Source organism: Galeopterus variegatus, unplaced genomic scaffold (assembly GCF_000696425.1).
Source record: "Galeopterus variegatus unplaced genomic scaffold, G_variegatus-3.0.2 Scaffold736, whole genome shotgun sequence".
NCBI lineage: Eukaryota > Metazoa > Chordata > Mammalia > Dermoptera > Cynocephalidae > Galeopterus > Galeopterus variegatus.
This window is the reverse complement of record NW_007726847.1, coordinates 53,058-73,208: the sequence shown is the minus strand read 5'-3', so window position 1 is coordinate 73,208 and position 20,151 is coordinate 53,058. Positions and strand designations below refer to the sequence as shown.

Genomic DNA, 20,151 nt, shown 5'->3' with positions numbered 1-20,151 from the left:
CTGTGGTGCACCCATCAGTGGGGCCCTGAGGTTTCCGGGCCATTCTGCAGTGGTGGCTGTTGATGAGGGAGGCTCCAAATCCCACCCAGGTAAGTGCTTGGCATTTCCCGTCTGCCCCAGGGGTTGGTGTTGAAGTTTCTTTTCTCTTGGGAAGAAGGTTGACCAAGTTGTCTCTCTCCCAACCCTGAGGCGTTCAGACTGCTATAGGAATGCACTCACGTGTACTCTAAACACCAATAGGGATGACCCTCTTGTGTGCACAGCCTTCTGTAGTTTAGGAAGTACCTCCAAGGCCATCTACTTTAGTTCTCATATCAGTCCAGGGTGGGTAGATGAGTATCAGGCTCAGAGAGGGGGTCCAGTCGAAACCTAAGTCCCTGCCATGCACTGCAATTAGTAATATGGTATTAAGTAGTGTGTACAAGGTCACCAGCTGGTCAGGGACTTCACTGTGACCAGCATTGGGGATTTTCCTCCCAGAAGGACCCTAGCCAGCTTTGGAGCTGGGCCAGGCCCAGGGTCGGGTGCTGGGGATCTGGGAATGAGTGAACCCTGGCCCCAGTCCCTGAGGAGCTCCTCCCCATGAGCCAGAAAAGAACCACGCTGGGGAGCCAGGAGGAGGGGCTGCCTAGCTGTACGTGGGAGGCCCCTGGAAGCTACTGCTCAGCCAGCCCTTGAGGGACAAGGTGGGGGGACAGGCACCGGCAGAGAGAACCACATGTCCATGGGTGAGGTGGCATGAAGCATCACGGGTGTTTGGCAGTCGTGGTAGATCTCTGTGGTGCCCAAAGGAGGGAGTGTGGAAGGATGAGGCTGAGAAGGTCAGCGGGGCTGCCCTGCAGGGCTTCGGCTGCCAGGCCAGGTTGCTGTGTTCGTGGTGGTTCAGAATCACATCCATAGACACCTTAGAGTGGAGAGTACAGCCTGGTCAACTCCCTTGTACCCGTCCCTTCGCTTCAACAATTGTCCACTCGTGGCCAGTCTTACTTCCTCTACACGCCCCTCCACTTCCCCCAGGCAGCATATCATTTCGTCTGTAAATGTTTCTGGATGCATCTCCGAAAGATGAGGACTCATTAAAAAATAACCATTATAACACCATGGTCAAGGGTTCGGATCCCTGTACCAGCCAGCCGCCAAAAAATGGGTAATAATAGTAATAACCACAATGCCAATATTGAAATATTTTCATATCATCAAATAGTAAGTGTTCTCATTTCCAGTTTGTGCCATAAACCTGCATACATTTTACAGTTTGCGATCCAGACAAAAGTTCATCCTTGTAATTGGTTGATTGCCTCTTCATCCTTTTATTTTTCTTGTAATTTATTGAAGAAACTGGGGCACTTGTCCTGTGGGGTTTCCCTCCATCTGGGTTTTGTTGACTGCATCCTTGTGGTGGCGTTTAACATGTTCTCTGTCCTCTGCATTTTTCCTCCTGTAAGCGAGGACTTATCTCTAGAGGCTTGTGAAGGTTCAGGTACCAAATTTTTGTTTGTTTGGCATGACTGCTTCATAGGAATTGTCGTGTACTTCATTCAGGAGGCACATGATGTCTGATTGTCTCTTATATGTGATGTTAGAAGCCATCAGTGATCATTGCCTAAATCCATTAATTCTTCAGTGGTTGCACGGTGCTGGAGTATAATGTCATTTCTTGCTCATCTCTCTCTTTTTTTTTTGTCAGCTGGCCAGTATGGGGATCCAAACCTTCGACCTTGGTGTTACTAGCACCACACTCTAACCAGATGAGCTAACCGGCCACCCTCTTCCTCGTTTCTTAGCTGGAATTCTTTTCCAGTTAAAGACTTCCCTTCATCTGCTATTTGGTTACTCTCCAGTACAGTTTGTATAGAGAAGGCAGGATAAATGTTTCTCTTTCCCTTCATTTTCCAGTTTCAAAAAAAGGAGTTGATTCCCTACCTCACTCCAATAGTGGCTAATTATTTGTTTTTTGTAAGTATCATTGTGATCTCATGACTTTGAACGTATTTGATGTGTTTTAATCCATTGCAGTTATTATCCTTACTGATGCTCATATTGGCCTTTGGCCAGGTTGGTTCCCGAATCCTTTGACATGGCCCCAGGAGTCTTTGGTGGCTTCTTTGAATTTTGGTATGGCTACATATGGTGTGGGAGGGTTTTTATTGTGTGTACACGTGAGCACACCTGCCTCGACAGTCTCCTCCCTCCTGCTCAGTGCCCTGCTGGCAGCTGAGGGGTGAGAAGGCTGGTCTGGGGCCCACCCCATGCCAGGTCCAATGATGCAGGAGTGGGAATTGAGGCCCATGGGATCCCTGCCTCTGGATCTCCAGGCCCTGGAGCCTCATTAGCTGCTTCTTGAGCCACAGAGGTTCAGGGCCAGGTCCTGAGTTTGGCTAATGATCCTCCCGAGGTCCCAGCAGTGCCTCCCAGCACCATGCAAGGCTCCCCTTCCTCCCTCCCCACACAGTCCAGAGCACTCAGAGCAGGGTGGGAGGGGCAGCAGAGGCTTCCTGTCTCTCTGTGCCCTTGGGCGGCTTCTTGCTTGTCTGTGGACTTCAGCCTTCAACCCCTGGCGTGCAACCCATTTTCAATACAGCTTCCTGTCTTGGAAACAAAGTGGGGAGAAAGCGCTAGGAGTCAGAGCAGAGCCTGGCCTGGGAGTTTTACTTAGAAAGGATGCAGAGTTGATGGAAAAGGGAGGTAAGGAGGTGGGGAAAAGGAACCAGCTCGTATTGAGGGCTTGCCAGCTTCTAGATGTGGTGCCAGGCTCTGAAGACCTGGGTTTGAATCTGTCTCCCCACCAGTGCCATGGGCAGCCTTCTGCCCATGACTTCCCGTAGCATTACCTTGAAGCTTGCTGTGAGGCTTTGGGGCGACACAGTAAACAGCCTGGCCGGGTGCCTGGCACCCAGCAGGGCTCCATTAGTGACTGTAGCACCTCTGGCTGTAGTTAGCATTTTCATTTTCTTGGTCTCAAATGTCCCACTAGGGAACATTTCCCTTTACCAACATCTGTGCTGATGGTAAGAGGCATGTAAACAAAAGCATCCCTAATGAGTGTGGGGTGAGGAGTGACTTTGGGCTAAGTCTGTGTGCTGAGGCTGAGGCAGGCCTCTGCATTTAAGGTCTCCTGGTGCATCTCTGTCTCCTCAGTGTGGATGTGCCTGACCTCTACCTGGGGTGGTTTTCTTCTAGAAGGAGCTGGTTTGGTCCCAAGTGGTCCCATGCCCAGCAGGGCCAGAAGGTCACCCCGACTTGGCAGGGTGAGGGTTTTCCCTTCCTTGCCCACCTCTTGCTGACCAGTTGCCTCTGTGTGTCCTCATCTGCCCCCGGCCAGCTCTCATTTCCCTGCTCAGAGGTGCTGCTGGCCCCCAGCGTAGGGCCCACTGCCCCCTTCTCTCAACGGCCCCACATGTATCCTGTGTTAGCCTCAGCACTTGCCTGTGTGCTGCCTCTCCCACCAGACTGGGAGCCTCTTGAGGGCAGGGACTGTGTCTGATTCATCTGGGTCCTCGGTGTCCAGCATGGAGCTGGGCAGAGCGTTCCACAGGGCTGAAGCGCTTCTCCTTTGGAGACAGACAGACCTGGCTTCAATCCTGTCTTCAAACCCAGGTCTGTCTGCCTCCAAAGAATGGGTGTGTTTTCCAGCTATGTGACCCTCTCTGAACCTCAGTTTCCCATCTGTAAAGTGGGGATGGATAATAGTAATCTACTCATGGAGTTATTGTGATAATTGCATTGAGATAATTCATGGCAGTCACAGACATGGGACCTGGCATTTCCAAGATGCTCCATAAATAATAGAGATTATTAGAGTCCCAGTCAATTTCTATGAATTTACCCATTAAGTCAACATATGCTTATTAAGCACACTCCCGCACCAGACCCCCAGCTACGTGTTAGGTATATAGCAGTGACTAAAACAAATATGTTCTTGCCCTCAGACAGCTGATGTTCCACTGATAGTATTAGATATTGAGCACAATGTCACACAGTTGTTTAATTATAATGCAGTAAAGGCAAGTGTCTCAGATGACAAGTGCCAGGGGCCATCAGACGGATGGAAGGGGTCCTGGCCTAGTCTGAAGAGTCGGGGAGGGCTTTCTGGAGGAGGAGGATGGACACTAGGGGACGAATGGAAGTCAGCTGGGTGGAAAGGAGGTGGAAGAGCAGGTGTGGAGTTTCTGACCAGAGAAAGAGCCTGGAGCAGGGAATGGGGGTTGTCGTGGGGGGAGGTGGAGAAATGGAGAGGTGGGAGGCAGAGCACATTAAGCATTTGGATCTTATTTTCCAGGTAAGTGACCCGATCGGGTTGGTCTGCTGCTTCATGGGGCAAGGGCAGGTGTAGCTTGTGGATGCTGTTAGAGTGTCCTGGCGTGAGTGGGCCAGGGTGGTGCCAGTGGGATGGAAAGGAGGAGGCGGATTTCAGAGACATGTGGGACCTCGGATTGGCCTGATCAGATGGGGGGAGGGAAAGCGCAGAGGCCTGCATGGCTGCCAGCTGCCAGCTTTTGGCTTGGGCTGGATGGTGGCTGGTGGTAGTTGTGTACAGGTGGGGGAAGATGCAGAGGGAGACATGGGGCCGGGAGGGGAAGCTCAGAGAATCTTAGAATGACGCAGCTGGAAGGAGCCTAAGGGAGCCTCCATCTCCCACAGAGATGGGGAACCGGAGGCCAGAGAAGAGAAAGATTCGCCAAGTCCCTTCTGGTTCACGGCAAAGATGGGACTCGAACCCAGTATTCCTCTCCATTCTGATTCCCTGGAGACTTGCAAGCTCAGTTCCTCAGGAAGACAGGGATGCCCCTCAATGTGTCCCCATCCTGTCCCCTGCTCTCCCTACCAGGTCATCCCAGACTGGAAGGAGCAGGAGTGGGACCCTGAGAAGCCTGACGCTTATGCGGGCATTTTCCACTTCCACTTCTGGCGCTTTGGGGAGTGGGTGGACGTGGTCATCGATGACCGGCTGCCCACGGTCAACAACCAGCTCATCTACTGCCACTCCAACTCTCGCAACGAGTTCTGGTGTGCTCTGGTGGAGAAGGCCTATGCCAAGTAGGTGCCGGCAGTGGGCGGGAGGGCGGCCAGGCTGGGCTGGCTCTGCTGATGGGCTCTACCTGGTGTTCCCTTAGCCAGGGCTCCAGGCACAGAGAGGCGAGGGACTGGTGCAAAGACACACAACGTGCTCAGAGCCCAGGCCCACGGGCATAGCCAGCTGAGCCTGCGCTGGGTGAGGTGGAGGTCTGGGCCCCATGAGGGGAGGAATATTTACTTACAGAAGAGAAGACTGAGGCCAGGCATGTGTCCTGCAGGTAGTGGGGAGAGAGGGGGACAGGGACTCACATTCAGGATCCTTCCCAAATGTTCTCACTGCTGAGCCCTCCCTAGGACCTTTGTTGGGGATGTAATAACTCAGAGACCCACAATGGGTTGTGGAGGGTGGGCCAAATGCCTGCCTTCCCTGCTTGCTAGGCCCCTTTGTCCACCATCTGTCCATCTGCCTGACTGATTGTCCGTCTGTGCTATCTTTGCTGATCCCTCCTCCTGCACAGAGCCTGGCACAGAATGGGCACAAGCTAAAGTGCTGAGCGTGGAGGGCTGTGGGGCAGAATGACCTGCCCAGGCCCTTGCAGAGCTGGGGCAGGCCTGGGGCAGGAGGTCCAGTGGGACTTAGCCACTTGGTGGGAGCCACTCCCTGGGTCCTCCTCCCAGGCCCATTTGTCAGTCTCTTTGCAAAGTGTGTGTGTTGCTGGGGGTGGGGTAGGGGGGCCGATGGGACGGGAGGGAGAGGAGAGAGGGGACGAAAAACAAAAACTCCCAACATCAAAAACAAACCCAAGAAAACAACTTTGGCAGGCTCCGTTTTTAATCCTAACAAAGCAAAGCTCGGCCCCTGGTGGCCACCAGGTCCTCACCACCCTTGGTGCAGGCCGCCCTTCCCCCGCTTCAGGAGGGCCGACTCAGCGGTCTTGCTTATCTGTCTAAAAAAAACAAAAACAAACAAATAGTCTTACCAGTCTTATCGTGGCAAAATATACATAGCTCAGCCCTTCTTGTTTTAACCAAGTGTAAGTCCACAATTCAGTGGCATTTACATTTTACGCTCACGGTGCTGTTGGCCGTCATTGATATCCAACACGTCATAATCCCCAGCAGAAACTCTGTACTCACTAAACAGTGGCTCCCTCTTTCCCCTCCCCCACTCCCTGGGAACCTCTATTCTGCTTTCTGTCTTTATTAATTTGCCTATTCTGGGTAGCCAAGGTCCATCCATGTTGTAGCATATATCACAATTTTATTCCTTTTGATGGCTGAATAGTATTCCATTGTATGTATGTGTCGCGTCTCCTTTATCTGTCCATGGACACTTGGGTGTTTGCACCTTTTGGCTACTGTGATTAGTGCTGCTGTGGACATTAGTGTGCAGATGTCTGAGTCTGTGCTTTCAGTTATTTTGAATATATATCTAGGTGTGAGTGGCTGGGCCAGTGGTAGTTCTGCGACGGTACTTCAAAAAGTTTGTGGAAAGATTCATATTATCTTTTAATTGTATTTTTCCACAAACTTTTTAAAGTACTCTTGTATGTTTAGCTTTTTGAGGAACCACCGAACTGTTCCACAGTGGCTGCACCATTTTATGCTTGTTTGTTTTTTACATTTATTTACTTTTTGAATTATAAAGTGAATATATGCCTGTTATAGCAAATCCAGAAAGTATAGAAAACCATGAAGAATATACTCCTGCGTATTCTCCCAGCCCCCTGCTTTGCCCTCCCCTTTCTGGGCCATCCGAGTTGAGCAGGTGCCTGCCCCGTGGCCGCCCCCATGCCGTGTCTCCATTTACCCCCTTGCTCTCTGTGCCCCTCTCCCCAACCCTTCCCCTCACTGACAGCTCTTTTCACATCTTTGATGCATTTCTACTTGTAGGCAACCTAGCAAAATCCATGTTGCTGTTTTGTGGGTATATATTTTCTTTCTTTCTTTTTTTTTTCAAGTTTCTGTAAAGATTTTATTTTGCACAGAAGAGAGAAAGGGCTCAGTCCTTGGCAGCCGCTTTCCTCATGGCACCCCGGGACGTTGCTCAGCTCCTCTTGCTTCCTCTTGGCACAGATATATGTGTCCCCACCCTTTTCTTGATGGACTTGAGGGCCTGTTTGTCCTTGGAGACCTTGAGCAGCTCCATGGTATATACAGCCCTTGGAAGGGGCAAAGCCACACATCTCTCGGACCATGTCCCACGTGAACTTTGTACGTTTGATGAGGCACCCGCGGGGCGGCTGTACCTTGGCTTGCTCACGTTCTTGGTCACCTGTGGCCCTCATTGAGGCCCATGGCACAGAGCCGTGGCTGCTGCTCTTCAGTTTCCAGTTTATGTAAATAGTGTCTACGCATTCAGCGCTTTGCCTTGCAGACTCCGGCCCTTTTCCTACTCATTTAAATAAGGACTGACAGCTGTGTGCCCAGCATCTATGTAGTACCTGTTTAATAAACACTTTTTAAATGAATTATTGTATACATTTTAAACACAGTTGGAATCCAACTCTATTGCTTTTTCAAATGTAACGAGCAAGCACTTACATTGTCCCTATCGCAGGAATTCTTTTCCAGTGTTTTTTCCATGGCTGCTTAATGTTCCAGACTTTAGACACAGCATTAGTTTTTAAAACCAGTTCCTTGTTGTTAGACATTTAGGTTATTTTTGGTTTTACATCATTATACATCATGTAACTTATCCAGAGTTGGTGTGTCAAAAGATGTATGAGTTTTAATGCTTCTGAAAAAAAATTGCTAGATTTTGGGGCAGTTAATTTTTGAAGATGGAGCTGCTAAGGCCTGGTGGAATTTGAGCGATCAGTGGTGTGGTTTGGTGGGACAGATGTTGGCCTGCGAGTCAAGTGTTGGCTCTACTGTGGCCTGCTGTGTGACCTCAGACCCTTGGCCTCTCTGTGGTTCAAAGATCTCCCCTGTAAGGTGAAAGATTTAGACAGGCTTGGAAGCATGAGCTGTCCACATTGCTCCCCAGGCTGGCGGGCTGTTACCAGGCCCTGGATGGAGGCAACACGGCAGACGCGCTGGTGGACTTCACAGGTGGCGTTTCTGAGCCCATTGACCTGACTGAGGGTGACTTCGGCAATGACGAGGCCAAGAGGAACCAGCTCTTTGAGCGTATGTTGAAGGTGCACAGCCGGGGAGGCCTCATCAGCGCCTCCATCAAGGTGAGAACACAGAGCAGGCCCCACAGGAGGCTCCTCCCCTTACTGACCATGACTGGATGGAGGCAGCTGTGACATCGCTGCCCAGGAAGCTCCTAAATCCAGATGCTCAGCCTCATGGGGGAGGAGGGCAGTTAGAGAGTACAGCCCCCTCCCCAGTGCTGGGCAGCACAAGCCACGGACCCCCTGCCCTAACCCCCTGTGCTGTGAAATACCTCCTTCATACTGTGCAGCCATCACCCCTCTTTCTGACCCTCTTGGTTAAAGGGTGTCCATGCATCTGAGAGTCCCTCAGTCAAGGTGTGCAGTCTGGAAGCTAAGGGGTTACTGGAAGAGGGGAGGGAACCCCTATTGCATGTGTCACAGGCCTGGGTGCTCCAAGAGGGTCATCTGATTTCTTTCATCGCTCATGTTTCAGATGAGAAAGCTGGGGCTCAGTGAAGGCAGAATTTGAACGCAGGTTTAGCTGACCCTGTGGCATGCCAGTACACTGGCTCTCTAGAAAAATAAAAACCCCTGCTGGCTGGTTAGCTCAGTTGGTTAGAGTACATCCTTATAACACCAAGGTCATGGGTTCAGATCCCAGTACCAGCCAGCTGCAAAAAAAAAAAAAAAAAGCCCTGATTTGTAGCATTTGCTGATTTCTGTGGTATGAATACTCCCACCATGGTTGATTTCCAGCTCTCAGAATTCCCGAATATTCAACAATCAGTGAGCTGGTGCGAGCTGGCTCCAGCACACCCCTGGGCTGATGCCACTGCAGGTACCTTCCTTCGCCCAGACTGCTGCACCAGGGGGGTCTGTGAAGGCCTGTGAATACAGCACTGCTGCCCCCAGTCACAGTGGAGCAAGATCTCCCTTTCGTGTAGGGCTGCAGTTCCTGTCCCCACCTTCAGGGAGCGGTGTGGCCTCCTGGCTATAGCCTCAGCTCCTGAGTCCCACCTGTGTTTGGTTTCCATCTGGCCCTGCCTCTCTGACCAGCTGTGTCCTCCTGCAGGCAGTGACAGCGGCTGACATGGAGGCCCGCCTGGCATGCGGCCTGGTGAAGGGCCATGCGTATGCTGTCACTGATGTACGCAAGGTGCGCCTGGGCCACGGCCTGCTGGCCATGTTCAAATCGGAGAAGCTGGACATGATTCGCCTGCGCAACCCCTGGGGCGAGCGGGAGTGGAATGGGCCCTGGAGTGACACGTAAGGCTTGGGGATAGGGGTGCAGGCACAGGGCACAGGGGCTTAGGTAGGATGGGGTGGGCTCCCTGGAGGAGGTGGCACTGGGGCTGGGCCTTGAAGGAACTGGGGGGAGGATATTAGGAGAGAGGAAGGGAAACTTATTTTGGAGTGGGCGTGTGGAGTGGCGGATTGAGCACAGGAGGAGACCTGGAGGTGTGGGCGAGCTGGCCTTTGTGGACATAGAGATCATCTGGTGAGTGACGGGGGGTGGAGAGCAAGAGGGATACCCCAGTGGGGAGTGAATGGGGGTGACTGCTCTGTATTTGGCTCATGGCCCTAGTGAGGCCAGGAGGAGAGTGGAACCCAGGTGCCCAGTGAAGGAGCCCTGTCCACTGGGAGTCACATCCCTTGCCGCAGCCTGCAGCTTTGCTTCCAGACCTCCCAGCCCTGGGCATGGTGGCAGCCCACAGTTCCCTGCAGGAGGAGCAGACAGGGCTTCTTGGTGCGAGGCTGGCTGTCTCCCGGGTGCCCCTAACCACACCACCTGATGGAGGCCTGGGGGCTCCTTGCCCTTACTGAGGTGGTCCTGGGGGACCCTCCTCTTAGATTGCTCCCTCTCTTCTCCCGGGCACTCACATCCCAGTTCAGAGGAGTGGCAGAAAGTGAGCAAGAGTGAGCGGGAAAAGATGGGCGTGACCGTGCAGGACGACGGCGAGTTCTGGTGAGTGTTCCTGCCAGGTGTCTGCAGCTGAGGGTGGAGCCTCCTACGGGCCTGGCAGGGAACGCCAGGCAGGGAGTTGGGAGCCAGAGCTCCAGCATGTGCCCCATCATCAGCTGGCTGTGTGGCTCTTGGACAAGCCACACCATGTCTCTGAGCCTGTTTCCTCCTCTGTAAAATTAGTTGGGCAGTATAATGGGCCCTTTTATCCCCAAAGTCCCCTCTGCCCACCCGAGGGTATCTTGGGCTTCCCTGGCCCCTAGCTGAGTCCTTGGCAAGCAGCCCAGGATGCCAGCAAGTGGGGTGATTGCCCAGAGCAGGGAGGAAGGGGGAGGCCAGCTCCTAGTCTGAGGCTTGGTGGCAAGGACAGAGACCTGGCCCTGAGGTGAGAGGACACAGCTGGGTTTGGAAGAGTGAGCTCAGGGAGGAGAGGGGAGCTGAGGGGGTGTGTGGGTGGGAGGGCCAGGAAGATGCAGCTGCCCAGCTGATAGAGCCCGTGATCACTGCTGCATTCAGTCCACCCTCATTCAGTCCCCTCTGTGCGCTGGGCTTAGGGTCATTCTTCACACGACACTTGATTTGGAGACTCAGCCAGTTCCTGGGGGGGTATGGGGTGGTCTGTGTCTGGTGGAGGCCATGTGGGCCCCCAGGCAGACCAGGGGCAAGTGGCAATGATCCTGGCACCCATGAGGATCCCTCTTGCAGGTGTCAGTCAGGGGAGTCACCACAGGAGGCCACCCAGACCCTTTGGTCTGGGCTCCTGTAGACAAGATCTACTATGTCCAGTCTGGCTCAGGGGTCAGTAGAATTAAAACATGAGCCTTTCTCACACATGGCCACACTCAATGTTCTTCCCTTGCCCCTGCCCCAGCTGCTGGAGGCGTGCACAGCACACAGCGATTGATCGTGGTAATGCCCTGGCCACTGCAGCATGCTCACCACGGGGTTCCAACCACCAGTTGATTCAGGCCTCACAACAGCTGTGGAAGATAATGGAAGGAAGCATGCTTTATAAACTGTTGAGGGCAGTACACATTAGTTACTGATAACATTAATAATTGTGACATCCAGGCTCTGCCAACAGCTCTGTCTGCTGGAAGTTGTGCTACGTGCTTTTATTGCGTTACTTTAATTCCTACTGTAGCTCTGCAAGATAGGCAACCATTGTTAGATTCATCCCCATTTACAAGTGAGGAAATTGAGGCCAAAAGAGTAGTTAAAGGTCCTCGTGATGCCATGTTCATACTCGCTCCTGTGTGGGCCATGGTTCAGAGCACATGGGGTGGGTGGGTGGGCAGGCCAAGGGGGCTGCCTGGCTCAACCCCTCCCCACGCTCAGGATGACCTTCGAGGACGTGTGCCGCTACTTCACCGACATCATCAAGTGCCGCCTGATCAACACATCCTACCTGAGCATCCACAAGACATGGGAAGAGGCCCGGCTGCGCGGCGCCTGGACACGGCACGAGGACCCGCAGCAGAACCGCAGCGGGGGCTGCATCAACCACAAGGACACCTTCTTCCAGAACCCGCAGGTGGGTGTTCCCTGAGACCCCCTTGCCACTGTCCTGCCAGGGACTCCTGCATTATCTTGGGTGTACCCCTGCCCCTCTTTAAGCCTCAGCTTACCCATCTGCACAGTGGGGTTGGATGGGTAAATTGGTCCTGTCTGGGGGTCATGAAGCCCCCAGCCTCACAATCTGACCCAAAGATAGTAAAAAAATGAGGTAACTGTGGCTCCGAGGGACTTATGAGTGTCTCTTTCAAAGTTACAAGGACATTTAGAAGTCGAGCCAGGGACTCAAACCTCTTTTTCCACAACAGCACAATTCTGCCCCCCTGGGGGACTTGGCCCAGCTGGGCTCCCCCACAGGGACCTCTCCTCTGCAGTTTCCTTAGTCATGACCCATGGCAACTACTAAATGGTCATGCTCGATGTGCCTTTATTGAGCACCAATTGTGTGTAGGCTCCGAGCTGAGCACCTGCTGTCTCATTGAGTTCTCCCAGTCTTCACGCAGGACAGCCATGTGGGCATTGGTGGGCCCATCTCACAGAAGAGGGACCAGGGCTCAGAGAGGCGATGTGACTGGCCCATGCTCATGCAGCCCACAGTGGCCAAGGCCTGGCTGTGAAGTCCAAGCCTACGGGAGCCAGTGAGCCCATCTTTGCCATGGTCTCACTGCAGTGTCTCTCTTTCCTTGGCCATACCTGTAGTACATCTTTGAGGTCAAGAAGCCAGAAGATGAAGTACTCATCTGCATCCAGCAGCGGCCGAAGCGGTCTACCCGCCGCGAGGGCAAAGGCGAGAACCTGGCCATCGGCTTTGACATCTACAAGGTGAGGCCAGCCCTGGCCCCTGGTGTGGGTCAGGAGAGCGAGGGAGCTGGAGTCTGGGCTGCCTGCAGCTGGGGCAGAGCACTCTAGAACACCGTGGTCACTGCCAGCCGCCCTGGCTACGTTGGCTGACATTGTGGGGATGCTGTGGCATGACCCCTGTTTGGAGTAATTACAGAGGGCCCTGCCTGCCTGGAATTGGCTTCTGTGGGGGCTCTTGGCCCGATTTCTTTCTGCTCAAGACTCATAGTCCTGGGCTGTTTGGTAGATGAGGTGGGAGAGGCTTGCTGGTGTTTGGGGCCAGGCTCTGGGAAGTTCTGGGTATCGAATGGGCCCCTACGGCTCCTCCCTCGTGTCTCAGAGCCTCTCAGCTCCTGCAGCCTCCCTGCATTGGAGGCCTTGCTGGGCACGGGAGGAGGTGTCCTTGGGCAGAGCCAGGTGGGCTTGTCCTTGGGCAGAGCCAGGTGGGCTCACCCCAGGCTGCTTCTCCTGGCCTGGAACCTGAGGCCTTTCACATGTTTTGATGGCCAGTGTGTGGTGACAGTCGGTGTAAGGGACCCCATGAAATCACATGGACATGCTGGATGCCTAGTCCTGGCATTGGATGTGCTCAGTCATGTCATGGCAAATTGTCCCCATCATTGTGCTGTATGCTCATTGCATGCTGACGCTGTTGCGACTGGCATGTCATGACCTTCACTAGTGTGGCCATCGCATTTCATGTGCCACTTGTTTTGGGAATCGTCTAGCATGTCCTGGTGGTTGGTGATGTCACCTCATGGACACATGCTGTGACTGAGGCAGATCGTGATACTTGGTTCAGTTCTGACAGTCAGGAATCCTCTAGTAACAATGTCTGTGGGGTTCATATCACCCCTACCTTTTTAACAGCTTTTATTGAGAGAGGATTCATAGAGCATACAATTCGCCCATTTAGAGTATGCAATCTAATGACTTTTAGTGCAGTCACAGAGTTAGGGCAACCATCACCACAGTCAATTTTCATCAGCCCCAAAGAAACCCGCTCCCTTTAGCCATCACCACCCGATCCCATTGACTCTCCTCCCCCTCAGCCCCAGGCAACCTCCCCTGTCTCTATAGATTTGCAGATTCTGGACATTTCATTTGAGTGGGTTCTATCGCCCCTTTCCCGGTGGCAGGGAGGTGAGCGGGCTGGGTGGAGTGGGAGGGGCTCCGTGTGGCCCAGCCCCGCCGCTCCCCCGCTTCCCGGCAGGTGGAGGAGAACCGCGAGTACCGCATGCACAGCCTGCAGTACAAGGCCGCCAGCTCCATCTACATCAACTCGCGCAGCGTCTTCCTGCGCACAGACCAGCCCGAGGGCCGCTACGTCATCATCCCCACCACCTTCGAGCCAGGCCACACTGGCGAGTTCCTGCTCCGAGTCTTCACCGATGTGCCCTCCAACTGCCGGTGCGTGGGGCTGGCTCGGGGCCAGGGTTGGTGGGGGCGGGGCCCACACTGGGTCCACCTGGAATCTGCAGCTCCAGAGATGCTCAGTGTCTGCCCAAGGCCTCCAGCCTCCCTGGGCTGACACTAGTGCCCAGCTCCTTCCTCTCCTTTCTCCTGCTTTCCTGTCCCACTGTCCCTCGGCCGCGAATAGGGACAGCGGCTCATATGTGCACTGCACTTCACAGTTTGCAAAGATGCTTTCACTCATCTCATTTGATCTTCCCATACCCCTAAGCAGGACTGACCACTCCATTTTACAGATGAGATAGGGGATTGAGGCTAAAAGGGATGTCCAAGGTCATGCAGCCAGTGGTGAAGTTGGGCTGGGCCACCCAGACTGTCTGATTCCAGGGTCAGGTTCTTGTCACCACAGTCCCCTGTCCCAAGAGGCTGATTCTCGAGTCCAGTGGACTGCTAAAACTATCCCCATCCCTTCGGGGGTACAGACCCTGTGGGTTCTGCTCTGCCCTCCCCACCTTGGTATGCAGCACAGACCAAGTGTCCGCAGAAGGACAGGTGAGCCCTGCCCACACCCAAGACCAGGAGGCAGCTTGTGGTGAGATAGAGTCAGATGGCCTTGGGTCCTGCCAGCCCAGGCTAGATCTATCACCTTCCAGCTGTCTGGGCAACTCCCTTCACCTGGGTGAGCCTGATGCTTCCTCATCTGGGAGATGGGTATAGTAATAATCACTTATCTCCCAGGGCTTTGTGAGGATTAGAAATAATACCTGTAGCACCCTGGCAGAGGGCTTGGCACACAGTAGGTGCTCAGAAAATTGCTTTCCCCTTGGGGGAGGATGGGGCACCCTTGGGTAAGGATGAGAAGGCAGGAAGCCCATGGGGGCTGGATAGTTGGGGACTGCCCATGCGGATTTTCCCAGGACTAAATGAAGTAAGTGTCAGGACTAAACGCTGCTCCTCTCCTCTCCCTCCTTCATCACTGACCCCCTCCTCTTCCTTTCCCCGCATCAGGGAGCTGCGCCTGGATGAGCCCCCCCGCACCTGCTGGAGCTCCCTATGTGGCTACCCCCAGCAGGTGACCCAGGTACATGTCCTGGGGGCTGCTGGTCTCAAGGATTCCCCAACAGGTGAGTTCGCCCAGGGAAAGCCCCCGGCCTTCCTGCCGGTTGCCCTGTGTCCTCTCCCTGCCAGCACAGACACCCAGCCTCCAGCGCTCTCCCGCTCCCACTCAGTGAATCAGCAAACCTTTCCTGACATCCACTGTAGACCCAGCCATCCCTGGGGTGATGACATGCACATAGAGAGGAACAGGTCTACCTTCTGCTCTCGGGGACCTGCCAGTGTCAGATACAGGAACAGACAGCTGGCAGGGAGGGCTCAGGGAAGGCTTCCTGGAGGAAGTGGCCTTTCTCCAGCTGAGGAGGTATTAAGGAATAAAGCCTGGTAAAAAGGGGTGGGGGGACAGGTGCTCTGGACGGAGGGAACAGCATGGGTAAAGGCCTGGAAGCCAGAGATTACCAGTATGCCCTGCTGGTCTGCCTGTCTCTGTGAGATGGGTCATTCTCTGGTCTCCCCTTCTCCTGAATAACTGAGCCCAGGTAGACATCTCACCTGCCAGACATCTGTCCTATCTGGGCCCCATTCCAGCCCCCACCCTCACCCCATCTCCCACTCCCTCTCTGTAGGAGCTAACTCTTATGTGATCATCAAGTGTGAGGGGGACAAGGTCCGCTCGACCGTGCAGAAAGGCACCTCAAAACCTGAGTACAACGTGAAAGGCATCTTCTACCGCAAGAAGCCGGGACAGCCCATCACTGTCCAGGTGAGCCCACCTGTCCAGAGGTCCCCTCCTAGAGCCCCAGCCTGAGGCTTCCCCACTCACATGGGCAGGACCCAGAGTGGATGAGCCTTTGAGGGGGACCCAGGCGTGCCAGGTTCTGGTTCTCGTTCTGTCCTGACCCTGGTGTGGCCTTGGGCGTTCTCTTGCTGCCCTTCCTGCTGCTCCAGAGTCCCCCTCGGTAAGTGGGTGAGTTGGCTTAGCCAACTGAGATTCTGAGACCCAGCAGGGTCAGTCTCATGGCTGGGGACAGTGGTCACCTCTGCTGACCTTGTCCAAAGCCTCAGTAGCTGTTCTTCCAATTCCCCCGTCAATGGATCCACCTGGAACAGTTGCACTGAGACATCTGTGGTGGGGTGGCTGTCTCCTAAGAGCCTTGAGCAGGGACCAGAAAGCCAGGGTCCTTGGGTCTGGGCTTCCTTCTCCTCTCAGTGGACAGTGATTCTGAGCTTGTTAACAGGAAGCTTTCTGTCCCCCAGGCCCAGGTCTGCATCTCTCTGGGTGAGAAACCATCTGTAAACAAACACTCGGGTACCCTGGGGGAGCCACTGAAGCTTCTCCAAGCTTTGTTAACACTGGTCCCACTAGATCAAATCACACACTCATAGGTATAGGGACTGGAAGGACCCCTAGGGGCAGTTGATCCAACCTTCATATTAAAGGTGGGAAAACTAGGGCAGGGGGTATGTCACTTGTCCAAGTTCACACAAGGTCAATAGCAGAACTGATAATAACATTTAACTTTATACGTGGAAAGGAGCTTTGGCAGATGGAGAGCCTGAGGCTCTGGAAGGGCCTGGCCTTGCCCGAGGTTCACGGTAAGCAGACAGTGCAGGGCTCCTTTTCCTCAGCCAGCCGTGCACTGCCGCCACCACCCGCACCTCTCATAGACCTGTAGTCCTGGTCTCGGAGATAGCCTCTCCCACCATCCTGTCTCCTCCCAGATCTGGAACCACCGAGTCCTGAAGGATGAGTTCCTGGGCCAGGTGCACCTGAAGGCTGACCCAGATGACCTCCAGGCCCGGCACACCCTCCACCTCCGAGACCGCGATAGCCGGCAGCCCAGCGACCTGCCGGGCACCGTCGCTGTGGACGTCCTCAGCAGTGCCTCCCTGACAGCTGTCTGACACCCGCCCACCCACCTGGCCCCAACAGTTCTCACCACCTTCTGCATGTTCCCACCAGGCTTGGGACTAGCCTGGGAGCGATGACACTGGGATCCTTTTCCCACTCTTCTACTGACTTACTGTGTGACTTTGGGAGGTCTCTGCCCCTCTCTGAGCTTCAGTGTCCTGAGGGCCCCAAAGCATTCACTTCTCATGGAGGAGTCTTCTTGCCTGAGATTTCAAATAGCACTCCCCTCCAACTGTCACCACTGCGAAGGGACTCTATCCGTTGAAAACATTTTCCCAAGGCCCTGCTGTCTGCCGAGGAGTGCCAAGATGCCACCTGTTTACACACAAACGGCCACGTCCCTAAACCCCATTCTTGCCCCTCATGTCCTGGGCATGCCACAGTCTCCCAGACCTCACTTTCTCTTTCTCTGTCACCTTCACCTGGTTTTCTAGCCACCTTGAAAGGACTTGGCTCCTGCTGGGTTCCTGCTCAGGCTGGAATTTGGGAAATGCGCAGGTGACATTTGTTTGTTCTCTAATCCTGTCCACTCACTCATTCACTTATTCATTCAACAGAGATTTGCCAAATGAATACACAACACCCGAGAGGCTCCAGGTGAAGCCGGCCCCTCCCCCACCTCCGCCTTGGGCCTGGCTTCTGTCCTCAGGTCCTCTCACAGGCAGACACCCCAAGGAGCTGCAGCTGCCTTCTCACGCCATGTTCTAATTTTATTCTCAGCCCCTGGTTTAAGGTCCCCGGAGAGGTGGTGGCAGTGGCAGTGAGGAAGGGCCATCTTCCTGCCTCCTCTGCCTGATGCTGGAAGAAGCATGCTTGGGTTAGTGTGCCTGGGGCCAGACGGGTAGAAGGGTCCTAGGGGGAGACACATGTTCCCAGGCCCCTCTACTGCAAGACCCTGGTTTCTCCTGGGAGAAGGGAGTCTGGGCTGGGTGGGGTCAAGTCACCCACTGGGCTTGGCAGGAGGTGGGTGACTCCATCGCCTGACCAGAGGCCACGTCCACCAACATTCCCCCCAAATGCAGCCAAGGAGGCCACAGTGCGCTTCTTGCTGCTCGGACCAAAATGTTCCTTTTAGTCCTCAACGTTTTATATTCTTTCCGTTTTAAAAATCTCAGTTTTAATCAGGGGTTTTTAAGGAAAACTGAAAGCCTAAACATGTTTTTCCTTCTTAAAGTCCAGTTTTGCTGGTCATCTGATTTTATTTTGATTCTACTTGGGAAGGGGCGTGGGAGAAGTTGTACCTTCTCAGAGGAGGTCTGGAGGTGGACGAAGAAGAGGAGGTTTTGTGCTTGACACTGAGGGTCTTGCAGAACACTTCTTGAGTGTTGGTGCCGTGACCCACTTAGGGGCCTCTCTGTGCCCTTCTTGGGCTTCCAGACCAGGAGTGACAAGTGAAAAAGTGCGGTTGGTTCAAGAACGGGAATTCCTATGGTCTCGCTGGGAATTCCTTCTCAGAACCTGAATTTTCGACTCCAGATCTCTCTGGTCCAGTGTTTGGCTGGAGGTGCTGGATTCTCTCTGACTTTCCCTCCTCGAACTGCGGCTGGCCGTGCTCCTGCATCCTGGCCCTGGGTCACATGAAGGCCAGGAACTGAAAAATGAGAATGAGAAGATTCCTTTTCAAAAGCGAGACTTCCCTTCAAGAACCTGGGCCTGGGGCCAGGATTCTGCACATGACCAGGACCAAGTCATTTAAACCTCCTGTGCCTCAATTTCCTCCTTCTTCAAAGTGGGGCCAATGATTCTTGTTTGTCAGCACTCTTACCAACAAGTGCTGAGTAAGGGCAAAGTGACACCCCGCTCTCTACGTATCTCTGTATGCATACACTGTGTACACATTCATGTACCACTGCTTCTCAAAGTCCAGGTCACGTTAAGACTCCAGAGCTGGGGGTGGAGAGGTGAGCACTGGGGAGACCAGCATGGCCCTCAGGGGCTGACACGTGTCTTTGCTCAGCCATGTCTCCCTGGGATATAGTGGCAAGCCAGGACCAGTGGCAGACCTGTGTGAGCTTCAGCCTGGGGCCAAGCAGTGTTGCCCACCGCCAGCAGAACTGGTTCGACAGTCCTGCTCTTGCTTCCTGCCCCTTGAGGTAGGCCAGGCTGGTTTCTGGCTATGTGGTGATCTTTGGTCCCTAGGAGGCCTTGGGGACTAGGCAGTGAGGATGTGGTGGGGGAGCAATCGCTTTGCTCACCTTATGCACCCACAGGGGCCTCAGAGCCCCCACTTGCAGAGGGGTGAGGCCTCCAGCCCACAGCACCCGGACCAGAGCTTCACTCCTCAGGACCCACTACAGGTTCAGGGAGAGAAGGCCTGTCCTGTTCTCAGAATAAATGTTGCCACAATTCCAGAAAGAACTTCCTGTGTCTGTCTGTCCCTTGGGAGGGAGGGGACAATGAAGGGAATATTTCCCAGGACTTGGGAGCCACAGCTGAGGCTGGCCCCTGCAGCCTGCCCGGGGCGTCTGTGAGCTGAGGTCACAGGGGTAATCCAGTCACTGCTCCCTCATCCAGCAGATCTGTATGGGGCAGGCTTTGTGCCGAGCTTGTCCCAGTCACTGGGGATATTGAACCAGCCGCAGTTCCTGCTCTGGGGCTGTCCACAAGCTAGTGGGAAGACAAAGACAAACACTCTGAATGTGACAAACACGATGCAGAGAACCACTGAGTTGTGCGGGGCTTCCTGGAGGCTGTTTGGCCTGCTGGGTTAAGGAAGGCCTAAGCCCTGATCTGCTTGTTGAAGTACAGGCAGCCCCGTGAAGGGCCACAGAAAGGGGCTGGGCTTGTGGGGGCTCAGGTGTGCATGGGAGACTGGAGCAGAGGCTATGGAGGGGAAGGTGCCAGCAGCGGGAGCAAGAAGCCGGGCGGCGATGGGGAGCAATGGGATAACTTGGGAGGCAGAGTGGACAGAACTCAATGATAGATAGGATTGGCGGAGACAGGTGCATGCAGTGTGGGGGCAGAACGAACCACGACTGGCTCCGAGATGTCTTCATGGGACTGTGAGAAAGGACACAATTATTTATCTGCCTAGCATAGTGCCCTGGTTCATAGCGGGTGTTGAGTAAAGCGTCACAGTCATCATGGCATTTGGAGACCACCCATCCCCCACAACTTTCCTACCGCCCCACCCCCAACAGCTCACCTGTATTCTGTCCCAGCTGCCAGCCATGTGCCTCAGATACCCCTGCGTTCCTCTCCGGGTCTCATTTTTCCCCTCTGTGTGGAGCTGATGCCACTTGGCCCACCTGGCCTGGGAGGCTTGGAGAGAGGTGACTGGAGTGGTAGGTACCAAGTAGCAGCAGCAGGTGTAAGTCCAGGAGTGGGGACGT

The 20,151-nt window shown here is 54.2% G+C and overlaps 1 protein-coding gene across 1 annotated transcript in view; it reads left to right on the top strand.

Annotated features, from left to right (window-relative positions):
* The window catches only part of CAPN5 (calpain 5), a 38,551-nt gene extending 19,374 nt beyond the window's left edge, over positions 1 to 19,177 (top strand). Inside the window, exons 3-12 of the mRNA XM_008571934.1 lie at positions 4,829 to 5,037; positions 8,006 to 8,198; positions 9,193 to 9,386; positions 10,009 to 10,086; positions 11,422 to 11,617; positions 12,298 to 12,420; positions 13,652 to 13,848; positions 14,860 to 14,975; positions 15,534 to 15,670; positions 16,630 to 19,177. Of these exons, the coding sequence (XP_008570156.1) occupies positions 4,829 to 5,037; positions 8,006 to 8,198; positions 9,193 to 9,386; positions 10,009 to 10,086; positions 11,422 to 11,617; positions 12,298 to 12,420; positions 13,652 to 13,848; positions 14,860 to 14,975; positions 15,534 to 15,670; positions 16,630 to 16,812 (1,626 nt within the window). The 3' untranslated portion in view covers positions 16,813 to 19,177. The remainder of the gene's footprint in view (positions 1 to 4,828; positions 5,038 to 8,005; positions 8,199 to 9,192; positions 9,387 to 10,008; positions 10,087 to 11,421; positions 11,618 to 12,297; positions 12,421 to 13,651; positions 13,849 to 14,859; positions 14,976 to 15,533; positions 15,671 to 16,629) is intronic.
* Positions 19,178 to 20,151: the final 974 nt, after the last annotated feature.